General features: G+C 39.5%; 1 protein-coding gene across 8 annotated transcripts in view; it reads right to left on the reverse strand.

Moving 5' to 3' along the window:
* The window catches only part of CTNND2 (catenin delta 2), a 1,245,479-nt gene that overhangs the window by 139,364 nt on the left and 1,088,190 nt on the right, over positions 1-17,925 (reverse strand). For all 8 annotated transcript variants that reach the window (XM_050937394.1, XM_050937393.1, XM_050937390.1 and 5 more), the window contains 2 exons: positions 3,910-4,027; positions 89-274 (listed from right to left, as the gene is read on the reverse strand). In XM_050937394.1, the coding sequence (XP_050793351.1) occupies positions 89-274; positions 3,910-4,027 (304 nt within the window). The remainder of the gene's footprint in view (positions 1-88; positions 275-3,909; positions 4,028-17,925) is intronic.

A 17,925-nucleotide genomic window follows, 5' to 3' on the forward strand; every position in this document is an offset into this window, starting at 1 on the left:
TGATCATATGCTCACAAACACAATATATAAACTCTGCCTACCTCACTGATAGGCACTTACTCTTGTTATTGAAAATAACTTCCATTACCTGATCTTGGGATTTCTTTTTCTTCTTCTTCTTGCCCCAACAACCTGAACTCTCTGCATCTTTGCCATTAGCATCACCACACAGTAACCCATCGAGTTCGTCTGTTCCCATCTGCTGTCCCTGAGATGTTTCTGCAGCGAGCCTGTATGAGAGGTTCCTCAAAATGCATACACAGTTTTCAACGGTCTAAAAAGGGGGAGAAAAAGAGAAAAAGGCTAAAAAACCTCTCCCTTGTTGGTGTGTATATTGAACGGAGGAACGTGATCAATCTTTGCACCTACATTTGTACAAAGATATTCTTTTCTGTTTGTTTCTAAGCACTCCCTAGAAAATCACTGTTTGAAAGGTTTAGAAAACTTGGCAAGATCATAAAGCCTCTTTTTAGTGAGGAATAGAGCTCTGGACAATGTTTTTAAATAACATTGTTACTGTGGTTCTGAATTCAACATGAGAGAGTAGTAGAGGCAAAAATATGGTAAACAAGATCTACACAAGCACAGAATGCACACTGATTTCAGCCCCAGCTAGTAAAAAGAAAAATGATGTTATTATTTCTAACAGCATTTATTTCTTGTGTCATTCTATGAGAAGCAGTAGTGAGAAAACCTTAAGTGGTTCTGAGTTTTGGTTTGCAAGAGTACCCATAATTTAATATGCTTATAAATGATCTATCCCTCTGGAGTCTGCAAGATTTTCCTGCTTCCACTCAAGTTGAAAATACCTTAGGAATAGTGCCTCTCTCTCATGGTATTTTTGCCTTTCTGTGTATGATCCTAGTTGGAACCTGGAAGTGGAGTGGACCCCATTTTAGAAAAAAATGATGGGGAAAATTTAACAGAACTTCAAATCTCAAAAACAAATTTGATTTGGACGCTGGTTGAAGGCTAGTTCTTATTTTCTCTAATTTGGTTTGCCTATGCCTAGTAAGAAAAATATGCCCTTCATTTCTTGGGGGACCGAAAACATTGTTAACCTGCTTACCTTTCAAAGGAAACTGAAATGCTCTTTAAATAAATCAGTATATCCAAAAACCTAAATCTTGGCTCCACCTCAGTGGAGGTATACATGGGAGGCTGGTATAAACAGTATAAGTCGAGATACAATTAGTACTACTAGCAGCTACTTTGTGCCATTATTGAAATGTAGACTATATCCATTGTTCTTCTTAATCAGTTCCTTGCAGAGGATGCATACCAACTGAGTAGCTGGGGCCCAGTTCCATGAAGGTTTGTTACACACTGTCACACATGGAGGTTTGGGGACAGGAGTGGGGCTGAAGTTCTGAAGGTCCCCTGGCCCTTCCTTTCCATAGAGGTAGGCTCTAGGACTGCAGAATTTACTGTCATCCTTTGGCTGGTAATACAGGACACAGAATAGCTCTACTTCTGCTTAGTGGCTTTTGGAAGGAAGGAATCTCCTTCAATTGCCCTGGGGATTTATTATTTATTACTAAAACGATACTACACAAGTACTGCACAGCTGCTGGTTTTCTCTTGAGCCTTTTTCAGATGGTGATGCTAGTAGATGGGCTTCTTCACTAATCACTTCCATAAAAACATTTACTAATTGTAAGTTGAGTGTAGATTACTACAAGCATGCATAGAAGATTGCATGGAACATAGATTCTTTCACAGATTCCATATTTCTCTAGTGAATCTATAGGAAAAGTCCACACATTTTGCTCTGATTAGCAATCTGAAAATTCAAAAGATACAGTTACAAGCACTTCACAGCACGCATGAACTGTGAAATGTACTTGAAACTAATAATAGATACAATTGGCATTTCTGTGTTAGAGCTTGCAACTACAGTGCTGAAATGTGAAATTATTAATAACATGTCATAGAATTTAAAACACTTCCCTTGCCCGTAACACTGATTTCACAATCACAATATTTTAATTGGCAATTATTTGGAGTTCTTTTAATTATTAAGTAGAACTATTAAGTCATACCTTTCATCTCTGAAGAATTGTGACCATCTCCTAGTTACTGTACATATAAAGCGAAACAAGTATTTTGTAGGGCTGTCAAGCAATTAAAAAAATTAATTGCGATTAATCACACTGTTAATAATAGAATACCATTTATTTAAATATTTTTGGATGTTTTCTACATTTTCAAATATATTGATTTCAATTACAACACAATATAAAGAGTACAGTGTTCACTTTATATTTATTTTTTATTACAAATATTTGCACTGTAAGAAACAAAAATAAATAGTATTTTTCAGTTCCTCCAATACAAGTACTGTAGTGCAATCTCTTTATCTTTCTTTTTTGGTGATTTGGGTTCTGTAGTTTCTGCATCAGAGTGTTGCTCTTTTAAGACTTCTGAAAGCATGCTCCACACCCTGTCCCTCTCAGATTTTGGAAGGGAGATTCTTAAACCTTGGGTTGAACGCTGTATCTATCTTTAGAAATTTCACATTGGTACCTTCTTTGCATTTTGTCAAATTTGCAATGGAAGTGTTTTTAAAACAAACATGTGCTGGGTCATCATCCGAGACTGCCATAACATAAAATATATGGCAGAATGCAGGTAAAACAGAGCAAAAGACAAACAATTCTCCCCCAATGAGTTCAGTAACAAATTAATTAACACATTATTTTTTTAACGAGCTTTGTCAGCATGGAGCATGTCCTCTGGAATGGTGGACAAACCATGAAGGGGCATATGAATGTTTAGCATATCTGGCATGTAAATACCTTGCAAAGCTGGCAACAAAAGTGCCTGTGAACGCCTGTTCTCACTTTCAGGTAACACTGCAATTAAGAAGCGGGAAGCATTATCTCCCATAAATGTAAACAAACTCGTTTGTCTGAGTGATTGGCTGAACAGGAAGTAGGACTGAGCGGACTTGTAGGCTCTAAAGTTTTACAGTGTTTTGTTTTTGAGTGCAGTTCTGTAACAAAAACAAAATCTACGTTTGTAAATTGCACTTTCATGATAAAGAGATTATAGTACAGTACTTGTATCAGGTGAATTGAAAATATAAATTCTTTAGTTTATCATTTCTACAGTGCAAACATTTATAATAAAAATAGTAATATAAAGTGAGCACTGTATACTTTGTATTCTGTCTTGTAATTGAAATCAATATATTTGAAAATGTAGAAAAATATCCAAAAATATTTAATAAATTTCAATTGGTATTCTATTGTTTAACAGTGAGATTAAAACTGTGATTAATCACAATTAATTTCTTTTAGTTAATCGCATGACTTAACTGTGATTAATGGAGAGCCCTAATATTTTGGTGCCAGCCTATAGTGTCTGCTATTAAAAAAAAATACCACTCACAAATATTTATCACATAGGTGTATCCACAGTTCACTTTTTATTTAGAATATGAAATAACACTGGTAACTGTATAGTATCTGTTCGCAAATGTTGACTTGTAACAGCAACCACTGTACTTTCTCATGGTCCACCTCATAAAAACCAGTGCATAGCTGTTAGGGTAGCTCATAAACAGATGGCACAGATAAATTTGCAGATTTGTGTGTGGGAGTTTGCACAGAGCTTGACGCATTGGTGCCTTTCTCAAGCCAGTTTTATTTATTTTTTCCTAATAATTTAACAAAAGAGTAGAGAGAGAGAGAGAGAGAGAAAGAGAACACACTACACAGCACATATGCAAATACAGTTCCAGAGCAGCCATATACTGTATATGGAAACACTGCTCAACAGAAAGTCAAAGAGATTAAGGGCCAAATTCTGCCCTGCTTATGTACCCAGTGCAACCACCATATATATTTTTAAATCTCCTTTTTTATTCCTTGCTTTTCCATTTCTAAAAAGACAAAGATGACAAACCTTGCTATCAATTTCACTGCTCCCAAGAGCAGACTGAATCACATACAGCAATGCATCAGTAAGTCCATCACACTCCCTCATTCTTCTGCGGGCCTCCTCTCCAGCAGAACTGACATTCCTACAAGATAACAGTAAGGAGAGTCAATTTCTTCCCCACTTTGTCATTCGCCTTCTGTAGCAAAATATTCTCCTCATTAACACCAGTTTAAAAGAGTTTTTTTTCCCTCTTGTACTTCCTTTATCATTGTTTCAGATGAGCAAGTAATGAGAATGGTTGTGAACAAGGTAAGGAAACAAAATAGAGCGGAACAAATTAGAAACAGTTGGTTATCTTAGATGATTTTAGAGCTGGAAGGATGCCGATTTTAGGTACATCCTGTACCATTCCTGGATTGAAAGAATCTAAGCCCACTAAAATTTGTATAGGGATTGTTCTTTTCTCTTAGGAGTGAGATTTATTTTATTTTTTCAGGAAAACAATGTTAACTCATCCCCACGCCCTTTTTTTCAAACTTTGAAAAGTTAGGAGGTTTTTCAAAAGCCTAAAGAAATCTGTTGGGGTTGGAAAGAGCATCTTTAATAGTAAGGGCTCTTCACCCTCCTGAATAGTGTAACCTAGAATAAAAATATTATCAAAGCACAATGTGAAACAGCTGGTATTCCTCAGGAATGGTAATCTGTTGCTTTCATCCTCTCTTTTTTTCTTTTTACATAAGTATTTTCTTCTCTCTCTCTCATTTTGAGAGAACATTAATGCATCAATCTTGTTCACTAAAAATTGTTCTACATTGAGATATATAAAACATCAACTCATTATAATATTTTTTTATTTTGTGCTTGTGCCTGAAGGCTTCTGAATCCGTTTTTCACAAAGATAACTAAAACTACCCAATGGCACTATGGCCTAACACTCAAACAAATATTATTATTAATATAAACTAGCATAACATATATATGTGTGTATACAAAATTAATACTTGACAACATCACATTCAGATTTACACAAATGTGTGTAGTTGAACACAGAATAATAGAAATGTACAGCTGTAAGGGACCTCGACAGCTCACCTCATCCATCCACCCACACCGAGGCAGGAGCAAATAAACCTAGACTATCCCTGACAAATATTTTGTCTAGCCTGTTCTTAAAAAAACTCCAGGGATGGATATTTTACAACATCCATAGGTAAGCTATTCCAATTCTTAACTACCTTTATAGTTAAGAAACTTTTCCTAATATCTAACCTGAAACTCCCTTGCTAAAGATTAAGCCATTACTTCTTGTGCTACCTTCAATGGACATGGAGAACAGTTGATCACTGTCCTCTTTATAACAGCCTTTTACATATCTGAAGGCTTATCAGGTTCCTACTCAGACTTCTTTTCTCAAGACTAAATATGGCCACTTTTTAAACGTTTCCTCATAGGTCAGGTTTTATAAACCTTTTATAATTTTTGTTGCTTTCCTCTGGGCTGTCTCCAATTTGTCCACATTTTTCTAACACATGATGTGCAAAACTTGACAAAGTACTTCAGCTGAGGCCTCACCAGTGCCAGGTAGAATGGAACAATTACCTCCTGTGTCTTACAGTTGACACTTCTGTTTAATGCACCCAGAATGACATTTTCTTTTTTTGAACTGCATCATATTGCAAAGCCTTTCAGCTCCTCTTGCTTGGTTTGGGCAAGGGTCTTAGTATATGACAACTCCTTTCACTACTCCCCATAACATTGGTACTCCTGCCCACACCAAGGGAGAGGAGATGGAAAACCTCACACCATTCCTATGTACTTTCATTCTGTATTATAGAAATGGAGAGCAAGTTGCTTGCTCTTCTCCTTGTGTAAAGCTGTAGCGTGCTCTCTGCCTCCAAACCCTTTTCAATCCACTTTATCTTCCTTCCTATTATAAAAAAGGGGAAGAAAAGACAAAAATTCCAGAGAAGAGAGAACGGATTTAAATAGGTGAGATTGAGAGGATGGGAGAGATTGAGGGATAGATTTCCCTTGTCATCGTTCCTGGCTTTGCCTATTCTTACATCCTCTCTCTCTTTCTTCTGAAAGTCAGTTCTGCATTATTATTGATAATTCTACCTTTTCCCTCTAATAACACTGGTCTACAATTTTTGAGAAGTCGTCTGCTTCGGAGATAAAATGTGATATTTATTATGTATTTTGATGTGCTGAATTCAAATATGACAATTAAAACAACTGATTGGCTACTGTTTCTAAGATATTTAAGTTTTTACATTTTATGTCTATGTATATTGTGTAGATAGTAGAGTTTTAATCATAAATTGTAAACCTAGGTCTTTTCATGTGTTTATGGTTGCTTTACATGATAATATTTCACCTGTCCTGTTTATGTAACACTTTAAAAATCAGCAAAAGGGTTCTATAAATAAAATTTATTATGAAACAAAAAGCAAAAAACTATTCTGTACATAGTTTAGTTGTATTCAGTGTCTACGCCGCGCTTCTTGGCTTGTCTCTTGTATTCATTAAATAGAGCATCTCTTGTCACTGTCCAGCAATAGTCTGCAAGCATTGATGGGCTCCATTTGCCCTGATAGCCTGCCAGAAGATTCCACTGCTGTAGTCTGGAGCCCAACAGCTCTGCCTTACTCTTGGGTAGTTCCAAATCCCTGACAAGGTCATTCAGTTCACCCTGTGTTATGAGGTGTGGTTCAGAGGAGGAGGATGGGAGAAAATGTGGGTCCTGTGACATTGATGGGTCAGGACCAGAAGTTTCATCCTCTTCCTCTTCCTCGTCTGACTCAAGTGAGAATGATTCTGGTGCATCAGGAACCGGCAGTCCTTCTCCGTGGGGTACTGGGCGTATAGCTGATGGAATGTTTGAATAATGCACAGTCCACTTTTTCTTCTTTGACACACCTTTCCCAACTGGAGGCACCATGCAGAAGTAACAATTGCTGGTATGATCTGTTGGCTCTCTCCAAATCATTGGCACTGCAAAAGGCATAGATTTCCTTTTCCTGTTCAACCACTGGCGAAGATTTGTTGCACAAGTGGTGCCGCATATGTGTGGGGCCCACCTCTTGCCCTGATCTCCAGTTTTGCAGCCAAAATAAAGGTGATAGGCTTTCTTAACCAGAGTGGTTATACTGCGCTTTTGTGATGCAAAAGTCACTTCACCACAAACATAGCAGAAATTATCTGCACTGTTCACACAAGTATGAGGCATCTCTGCTCACCTTGGCTAAACAGAAATGTGTCCCTTTGCAAAATCAAACACTGACAAAGAAGAGAGCACCACACTATATGATTTCTAGAGCTGATATAGGGCAATTTGTTCAGCAGAGTGATGTAAGCTTCGTTATGATTGCATCATCCATGACTTCTAGGAATAACATGATGCAATTCATATCATGTATGACGCAATACCAGCTTCAGATTGCATCATTCATTGTTTTGCCTAAAAAGAAAGTACTGTCCAAGCCCCGTCAAAGATTTATTCATAGATCCAGTCAAAGATGTATTTTAGTCATTTCTGGTTTAAATTGAGATCCCTTCCCTTTATAACTCACTTATCCTCCGCCATTCCCAAGTCAAGGATCGTATATATTGACCCAATAGCATATCTTGAAAACTAGAGCCGATCAACAATTTTAAGCATCATTTTCGTTCTCAGTGACCCAGAATTAGTAAAGTTGGACTACATTTATTTCAGAAGCATTTTGGCTGTAGAGCAGTGTAATGGACCAATACAGTTGCCAGGATTGTTTTGTTCCTAATATATTTTAAAAGCTCCATCTTACTTTCCTTAACTCTGATGGCCATAGAGTTGGCCTTGTGTCTCTTGGCTTCCCTTATCAATTTTCTACAATTCCTAACTTCTGATTTATACTCATTACTATCAAATTCCCCTCTGTTTTATCTCTCATATATTATTTTTTTACAACTGTCTTCACTTTTCCTCTAAATCAGGCTGGTTTTTAACTAGTTCAACCTTCTTCCTCATTTGTGGGATTGTGGCTTTTTGGACATCTAATAAGGTGTTCTTAAATAATTCCCAATTATCATTCACATTTTTTTCTGATTAAATACTTCCTCCCAGCTGATTTGACTTATATTTGTTTTCAGCTCTGTGAAATTGACTCTATTAAAGCACCAAGTATATATACTACTGACCTGAATTTTAATCTGTTTGCACATTATAAATGTGAACGTGTCATGGTAACTTGTACCCAAGATACCATTAACTTTTAGTTCTGTGATCTGGTCCTCTTTATTTGTTAGGAAAAGGTCTAATATAGCTGCAACACTTTTTAAGTTAGAAATTGTCATCTATAATGTTTAAAAATTCCAAGAATATTTTAGTGGTAGTAGCATGACTGCCAGCATATATCACTCAAATTGAAGAAATCTGGGATCATGCAGGATTGCCCCCCTTACTACTATTGTGGGTAGCTGCGTAAGGAAGCAGTGTTCCTCTTCTGCCACGTGATTTGCAGGTCTACAGCTAACACCAGCTAGTAACCCTTCTTGTGCTTTATCTGTCAGGACATTGATCCATAATCATATAAGATCATTTTATTCTGAGTTCTCAGTGACTCGGAAACAGGTAATGCCATTTTTTATGTAGAATGCCACTTCCCTTCCCCTTTTGCTCACTCAAACTTTCCTAAATAAGTTATAATCATTGATTTTTAACATTCCAAAGAAGAGCATAATCCTCAATAGTAACGATGTAAGCAAAGAGGAACAGCCAGTTTCACATGCAAAGCCAGCAAGCACTCTGAGGACCATCAGTAGACCAAAAGTTGATGACAGTTTGACAACTATTGATTTAAGGTGTTTGTATAATACCCCTAGAATATGATCTTGAGTTCCAATTGCTTAACTCTAGGTAGTCAGTGCAGCCTGTATATACACAGTAAACAGGGTACGTGTAGCTTTCATTACTAAACATTTTAGAGCAATACAATAATATATTCTGGTCATTATCTATATACTTTTTGGTTCATTTGAGGGTCCCATGGCACTGAGGCCTAAGCCCACTGATAAAAATAAAAGTTCTGCAATACTCTACAATCTTAAATAATACAAACAAAAAGTGTATGGGGAGTAGAGAGAAATAACACAGAGACTCAACTTCACTACCAGTTAGTAATGAAAGAAACATATTTATCTAAAACAATACTATTTATGACTTCTGACTGTTAGATTTTAGTGCCTATAAAATCATTCTAGCTTAGTAACACCATTTAATAAAACAAAACTTGATTATCTCAAATAGGCGTAGTACCTCGTAATTCTTGGCTGCAATTTTGAGCGAGTAGAGAGAGAATTGAATGCTTTCTCTGTCACTTTAAGTTGAAAGGAAAATACAACATATTGTATGACTATGCTAAGTTCACTAAAAGGAGGAGTTTTACCAAAAAAGAAGCCTTCCTATTATGCATTCACAATATCACAGACATCATCATTCCCTTTTGTTATTTTTTCTCTCCAGTTGTTCAGGCTAGTACTAGTCTGCTAAATATTGCCGGTGTTCTTAGCAATCACTACTGAGGATATAAACATGTGTAATCAGAGCCTTTGGGCCAAATTGTCTGCTGGTGTAAACTGGCTATTGAGATCAATGGAGGAAGGCCAATTTACATCACCAGCAAATTTGGTCCCGTAGCTTTAGCACTTAACTATTTATCTTACTTTCAACGCATACTGTAATTAAATAAACGCCATCCAGTTAAATATGGCTAAAGTTCTTGAGTCTTGCTCTTTCCATCAAATGCCCTAACAAAGTAATTTGTTTTTTTATTATTCAGCCATACTTTTCATTTTCAAAGCGTTAGAACAATTAACCTACCAAGTCAAGCACTCAACAGGTGGTTTTCATTACGGTGCTTCTGCATGTCCAATCTTTAGGCTAAATGAGCTGCTCTTAATGACTGTGCTGTGTGATCTGCAAGTCAATTGAATGCCAACCTTCCACCTACTTCCTGGCCCATTTAAACAGGCCTTGAAGGGAGAATTGATGGAAAGAACCGAACATCCACTACTGTATGTAATTAATCCCGTAAAAGAAATCTTTCCCATCTTTGTGGCAACAAACACTTTCTGCAGAAAGTATATTGTATCTGAAAGAAAAAATGCTTCTGAAAAGGCAACATTTGGGTTATACCTTCTCATTTCAAAGGAAAACCTCTTTTCTTAATAAATAGAACTAAAAACAGCATGTTCAATAGAACCATTTTATACTGTGTTGTTGTTGTTTGTTGTTGTTGTTGTTTTAAAAAAACACTTCCCTATCAAACCCCTGGCTTGACACTTCATGTCTCTGGCATGTCATGTTTTGCTGTATCAAAGTCACCTCACTTATGAATGTAATGCCATACTCAGTAGTTGCACATCACTGAGAGCACATTATCTTTAACCCAATACCTGCAGGAAGTGAGTTAACTTGTTTACGTGCTCATTAATGGTGTTAATGGTGGGAGATGAGTTAACATAACACCTCTCATACCAAGGGAGAAGTTTCTGGAGATCAGAGCAGGAGGGTTGGGAGTGAGGGTTGCCAACTTTCTGCCACACAAAACCGAGCACTGTTGTCTTGCCCCTATCCCATGCTTTTTCCAGGGCCCCGCTCTTGCTCACTCCATCTCCCTCTCCCTCTATCACTCACTCTCCCCCTCACCCTCACTCACTAGCTCATTTTTACCAGGCTTGTGCACAGGAGGGGGTGAGAGCTCTGTCTGGGGTTGTGGGCTGCAGGATGGGCCCAGAAATGAGGGGTTCAGGGTGTGGGAGGGGGCTCTGGGCTGGGGTAGGAGTGCAGGGGAGGGTGTGGGCTCTGGGAGGAAGTTTGAGTATGGGAGGGGGCTCCAGGATGGGGCAGGGGATTAGAATGCAGGCTCTGGGCAGTGCTTACTTCAGGGGCTCCCTGGAAGCAGTGACATGTCCCTTGGCACCTACACATAGCGGTGGCCTCTGCGTGCAGGTGCCACTCCCGCAATTCCCACTGGCTGCAATTCCTGGCCAATAGGAACCGTGGAGCTGGTGCACGGAGCGGGGGCAGCACGTCAAGCTCTCATGGCCACCCCTATGCCTAGGAGCTGGAGGGACATGTTGTCGCTTCTGGGAGCCACACGCTGCCAGGTAGGGAGCCAGCCATCCCGACGACTGGACTTCTAATGGCTCGGTCAGCGGAGCTGGCTGGAGCCACCAGGGTCCCTTTTCAACTGGACTTTCCAGCCGAAAACCGGACACATGGCAACCCTATTGGGAGTGTAATGTTTTCGAGATTCAAGGAAGGAAGGAAGAGTTGGAAAGATAAACAGATTAAAGAGGAGGGAGAGGAGAGCACTCAGAGAGGAAAGTGTAGGAATGTAAAGAAATGGGAAAGAAAGCAGGAACAGGAGTTTCAGGAGACTGACTCCATCCTAAGAGAAAGGAAGACAACATAGGAGGGAAAGGAGTAGGGCTGAAGGAAATATTAAACAATCCATTTTTCCTGTGATTAGTTGGAGTCAAAAATATATTTCAGAAGTACTTATGAGTGGAATCATTTGCTGTTTTCCTTGGTGAACACAGTTTTTCTTAGCCAAACTAGTAAAACTGTACATTTTCAGTAACGCCAACCCCATATGTTCAAAAGTCATGAGTCAAGGCCCCTAAAAATCAGGAGAGTGGCTTAAAAAGCAAGATTTTAAATAAAAATAAATGTTGGGTTTTTCTTATTTGTCTTCTGGTCTTTAAGTGCACTTGGGTCACATCTTCAAGCTTTTCTCTATCCATAGGGGATAGAAGCTTTCATTTAAAAAACAAAAGTAAGCTTAGATTCTCACAAAATCAGTGTGCTTCAACAGCTGGGACTTTAAGAAAAACACTAAATATTGTAAGACTCACAATAAAATGGCAAGAGAACTGGCAACACCGCATTTCTGAATTTCTATGATTTTATTCCTGTTTGAAATGGAAAAAAAGAGCATTTTGAGAGTATATTTTAAACATAATGATAGAAACACACACACACACTTCATCCAGTTTTATCAGAGTTCCCTATTGTGTCATTAAGTACACACAATGTGATAGAATTTCTTTTATTATTCTGAACTATTCCTAAAAGATCGGTGCCACACTCAGTACTGAATATCTTCAGTGATGATGATTCCACAACTCTTAGCAGTTTGTCCCATTATTTAACTGTTTTTAGCTAGAAATTTTCCTAATATTTAATTTAATGTTCCCAGAATGAATTTCCTTTGACATCTTTGCTCCTAATCTGTCCCTGAACATTTCCTGTGTCTCTACAGTACCTAGAGTAGTTCTGCCACAGCCAGAATTCCTGGTTTCCAATATGAGAATCTTCTTTGAAAATGTATCACAGGCCTTTGCTGAAATACTCTGTCCGCTGTTTTCCCCAGTTTGTTGATCACACATAGTTTATTTTTGATTAACCCCATGCAACCTAATGTTTATTACATTATTTTCTTCTAGATGCTTACAAATAGGCTCGATTAGATGCTCTTAATTGCCTTCCTCTACTGTTTGTGCTTGATTAATTGTTCTAGCAGATTCTCAGGTATTAAAATTCAGTTTATACTTGTTCATAATTTCCAGGGTCTCCTTTTCTTCCCTACTTTAAAGATGAATCCTATATTTGCCCCTAGCCAGTCCCATGGGAATTCATCATTTTTTTCCATGATTTCCACCAACATAAAACTATTCAGCAGTAAGAAAAATAATGCCCTTTTAATTTTCATGGCTGGTACATGTCTCCTTCAGAAGAGGTTTGTACTTCACCTGCATTTATAGGAATGATAGAAAAGGAATTGGCAAAATGCTTTCATTAGTTCAGGAATAAACTGAGGAATAAAGGGACACTATTGTATTTGACAGAGAATGTAACTCAGTAGATGTAAAAGTATTGTGAAAATGGATAGGGACTCCTATGCAGCTGAGACCTTACTGAGTAATAAACTGAATTTCACCTTTGAATTTCATTTCCCAAGAGTGCCAAAGAATTTTTAGTTTTGTTAAGAAAACAAATGTCTCCGCTTGGGACAAAATTTAAAAAACTACAACAGGGGAGAAAAAATAATTTTCTCCTTCCTCACCTGAAACTATTGAATAGGAATTTTGTCCTCTTCACTTTATGCATGAAAATTTTGCAGCACTCTCTGATGTACTTGACCTTGTTTTAGCCTATGAGCAAATAGTACTAACAAATGGCAATAAAAACTCTTGGTTTTGACAGCTTTCTCCCCTTGGCTTATTCCTAACGTGGTTCATGTAAATTTCAAGAATACACTTACGCTTCTCTCTACACTGTCAGAAATATTTGGAATGCCTGATTTGATTACGATAAAAGCAGGAGTCCAGAACTTAACATGGGATCAAAACTCATTTTCATCCAGAGTCCAACTTTTACCCTGAACTGTGTAATGCTAGCAGACATGTCCTAGCTACAGAAGATACATTTGTCTCTAGACTAATATGAAATGACCAGCGCATCAACTAAAATTAACTGTTAAAAACAAATATCTGACATGGTACATTTCCTGAAACAAAAGCACTGTTCATTTATTGGAAAATAAAATCCTACCCTGAGCCACTGAAAAATTCTTCCTTACTTGGGTTTCAGCCACACAAATTCAGTTGAAGACAATAGGAGTCATGCACTTACAATACTGTTCTATGCTCTGGCCATTCTTCCTTTAGGACTGCATATTAAAAAGTTGAACCTGTGCTGCATGTATAAACTGGCAACTGGACACCTAACTGGACACAATGATATTTGTACATAAAATAATGGTTTGAAATAGTATCTTTTAAGAGCTGTGGCAAACTGCCAGCACTATTATGATGGGTATTGCGCTTTCTCTTTTTTTGGGGGGGGTTCAGGGCACCATTTCATGCCCCTAAATTGGAATATTAATTGCCCCACTAGTGTCCTAGAGGAGAGGAGTGGAGAAGGAGGGACCTGGGCCCACCCTCTACTCCAGGTCCCAGCCCAGTGGCCCTGAGGATAGTGGTGAAACACTTGAAATGACGGTTCCTTCCCCTGGGCTACTTCCCTCTCCTGCCCTTCAGCTTGTGGGGGGTTTTCTACTCTCTCTCTGCACAAGCCAGGTGCCCCTTACCTAGGGTGTAGGGCTTCTTAGCCCACCGCAGTACTTCTCCAAACTGTCCTCTGCTTCCCTTCAAACTGTTCTCTGCTCCAACACCAATCCTCTCTGCTCCGCTCCAACTCCTTCAAACTGTTCTCTGCTCCAACACCAATTCTTTCTGCTCCAACTCCTCCAAACTGTTCTCTACTCCAACTCCCACACTGTCTGATTGAAGCATGGGTTTTTATCATGTGACTGACTGCAGGTGCTCTAATTGGCTCCCGGTGCTCTAGTTAATTTATAGCAAACTTTCTTCCCCTTACAGGGAATAAGGCTCCCTTCTAACCCTCTCCTGCTGCCCTCTGGCCATGTTGTATCACAGAGCATAAACATTACTGCAAACTCGAATGAGATCCCTAACTCATGGGTGCACAGAAACAAGTGGGCATCTGCATAAACATGAAAGTGCATATTATTATAAATGAATAACAACATTATTGGGATCTCAAGGCACTGTACAAATGTTAATGAATACAAAGCTTTTCGTATTCTGAGGCAAGCTAGATAAATACTGTGGCAAGGTTCCCTGCCTTCTGTGGTACTGAATTCTATATCAGACCTGGAATTCTACTTTAGCTTCAAGAAAATTCAGAAAGAGCTGTTTTAATTGATTTAAATACGAAAATAAATAATGCAATCAGTACCATATCCCGGGGCTTATTTTACAAGAAAGAACTAGATATATTTTATGCTATTCCCAAATTTTTACTATGCAGCTTGCTGTGTATTTTTTGTATTGACAATGCATACTTCATTGAAGACGTGATCAATATGATAAGGGGGAAGATTTCACTGCTGGGTGGTGCAATTTGCAGTTTTTCTTACTTCAGAAGCAGTGGAAGGCAGTTTGGATTTTTGGCATTGAGAAGGCAGCTACTGGACATGAAGGAGGAGACACATTGACTTTTCCCTAACCCTAGTGGACAAATGTGGAGGCAACTTGACTTTTGTGGGGGAGGAAGATCTGACCTATTGGATACCACCAAGATATATAGTAACTCCTCACTTAAAGTCGCCCTGCTTAACGTTGTTTTGTTGTTACGTTGCTGATCAGTTAGAGAACATGCTAATTTAAAGTTGCACAATGCTCCCTTATAACATTATTTGGCAGACACCTGCTTTGTCCACCGCTTGCAGGAAGAGCAGCCCGTTGGAGCTAGCTGGTGGGGGCTTGGAACCAGGGTGGACCGGTAGCCCCCATCAGCTCCCCACTCCTCTAAGTTCCCTGTGCGGCAGCAGCCCAGCAGGCTACCAATTGCTGGCAGTTCAGCTGTCCCTCCCTGCACTGCCATGTGTTGCTCCTGCCCTCTGCCTTGGAGTTGCTCCCGGGAGCCTCCTGCTTGCTGTGTGCGGGGGAAGAGGGGGGATGAGAGGAGCTGACGTCAGTGTCCCCCTTCCACATGTTTCTGACCCCCGCATACCCCATCTCCATAGAGGGTTGGGGGCACGACAGGGCTCAGGATGGAGGGAGATTGCTGGCAGCTGCTGCTGTCTCAACTTGCTGATCTATTTAACAAGCCAGTTTACTTAGAGTGGGGTCAGCATACTTAAAGGAGCAATGCACATCTCTCTCTCTCTCACACACACAAGGTGTGTGTCTCTGTCTGCCATGCTGTCTCCCCTCCCTCCTTTTGTGCTGCCTTGTACAGTGTAAGGATACATTAACAATAATGGGTTAACCCTTGACGGCTCATCTGTTCTAGTTCATCGTTTAGCAGTAAGGCATTCCCTGGAAAATATCCCACCCTCTTCCACCCTCTGACTTGACCACTTCAACCATGCTTCACAATCATCACTGCTGTGTACAGTATTAAATTGTTTAAAACTTATACTGTGTATATGTATATATATAATACAGTCTTTTGTCTGGTGAAAAAAAATTCCCTGGAACCTACCCCCCCCAATTTACATTAATTCTTATGGGGAAATTGGATTCGCTTAACATTGTTTTAAATTCACATTCTTCAGGAACATACCATAACTACAACGTTAAGCGAGGAGTTACTGTACATGACAGCAAAAAGCTGTTCCTATTATCATCAGTCCTAATAGCGGGCATTGCATCCAATTGTTCTGCTGAAATAGTTAATAAGATTGACATTTAAATGCTTATCATTAGGTTGGTGAGCCAATACCCTCACAAAATTACTACTGAGACAGGTTGCTTCCATAATCATTAAAACACCACTCTATTAGTTTATGTTTAGTTTTTTGGACCAGAAACAAAATAACAAAATCACTTTTATGAAATGAAAACTTTAATTGTAGCACACAGTTCCGCAGAGGTAAATACTGCTGTTGCCAGCTCATAGAAAACACAGGGCCCTGATTAGTCTTCGTTCTCCACATAATCAAGCACTCAATCAGGCACTTAAATTTAGTCAATCTATTTGCATGTCTCTCAAAGTAAGACTTAGTTAAAAGTATTATTATTATTAATGCTTTTCTCCCCATCCCTTACAAATCAAATTATTGAGCAATAGATATTTGATTTTCACCTCACAGTGACAAGGTTTATTGCATGAATTTTACATTAAAATTTAAAGGCAACCACCAAAAAGATCACACACTACACTTAGGGGCAGCCAGGGGGCTCCGCACACTGCCCTTGCCCCAAGCATTGGTTCTGCAGCTCCCGTTGGCCAGGAACAACAGCTATTAGGGGCTGTGTAGGTGGTGCCTATGGACAGGGCAGCGTGAAGAGCTGCCTGGACATGGCTCTGTGTAGGAGCCCGAAGGGAGACATGATGCTGCTTCTGGGAGCTGCTTGAGGTAAGCACCACTGGGAGCTGTCATGGTATAAACCTCCACTCTGAACCTTAGCATCCAAAAGATGGGGTACGAGCATGAATTCCTCTAAGCTCAATTACCAGCTCAGTACTTGTAGCGCTGCCACCAACCAGGAATTCCAGTGCCTGGTACACTCCGGTCCCCCCCAAAACCTTGCCCGGGGACCCCCAAGACTCAGTCCCTCTGGATCTTAACACAAGGAAAGTAAACCCTTTCCCTCACCGTTGCCTCTCCCAGACTTCCCCTCCCTGGGTTACCCTAGAAGATCACTGTGATTCAAACTTCTTGAATCTTAAAATAGAGAGGAAAATTCACCTTCCTCCCTCCTTCTCTCTTCCCCTCTCAGACTCTCCCTGAGAGAGAAAGTAATCCTAACACAGAGAGAAAATTAACCTTTCTCTCCCCCTTCCCTCCTTTCTCCCCACCAATTCCCTGGTGGATCCAGACCCTGTCCCCTGGGGTCTCACCAGAATAAAAAAACCATCAGGTTCTTAAACAAGAAAAGCTATTAATTAAAGAAAGAAAAAACAGTAAAAATTATCTTTGTAAATTTAAGATGGAATATGTTACAGGGTCTTTCAGCTATAGACACTGGGAAGTATACAAGTACAAATTAAAATCCTTTCAGCAAAATACACATTTGAACTCCTTCCAGCCAAATACACATGTGCAAATAAAGAAAACAAACATAAGCCTAACTCGCCTTATCTACCTAGTACTCACTATTCTGGACATATAAGAGACTGTATTGGAGAGACTGGAGAGAAACCTGGTTGCACGTCTGGTCCCTCTGAGCCCCCAGAGTGAACAACAACCAAAATCTAACAGCACACCCAAAAACTTCCCTCCCTCAAGATTTAAAAGTATCCTGTCCCCTGATTGGTCCTCTGGTCAGGTGATAGCCAGGCTCATTGATCTTGTTAAACGTTTACAGGCAAAAGAGATATGAAGTACTTCTGTTCTATTAACTCTTACTTATCTGTTTATGACAGAAACCTACACCTTTGACCCCGCTCCCAACGCCGCAACCCCCTGCCCAGTCCTGATCCCCCTACTGCCCTCCCAACCCCTCAGTCCCAGCCTGGAACCC

This window comes from Gopherus flavomarginatus, chromosome 2, assembly GCF_025201925.1.
Source record: "Gopherus flavomarginatus isolate rGopFla2 chromosome 2, rGopFla2.mat.asm, whole genome shotgun sequence".
Lineage (NCBI taxonomy): Eukaryota > Metazoa > Chordata > Testudines > Testudinidae > Gopherus > Gopherus flavomarginatus.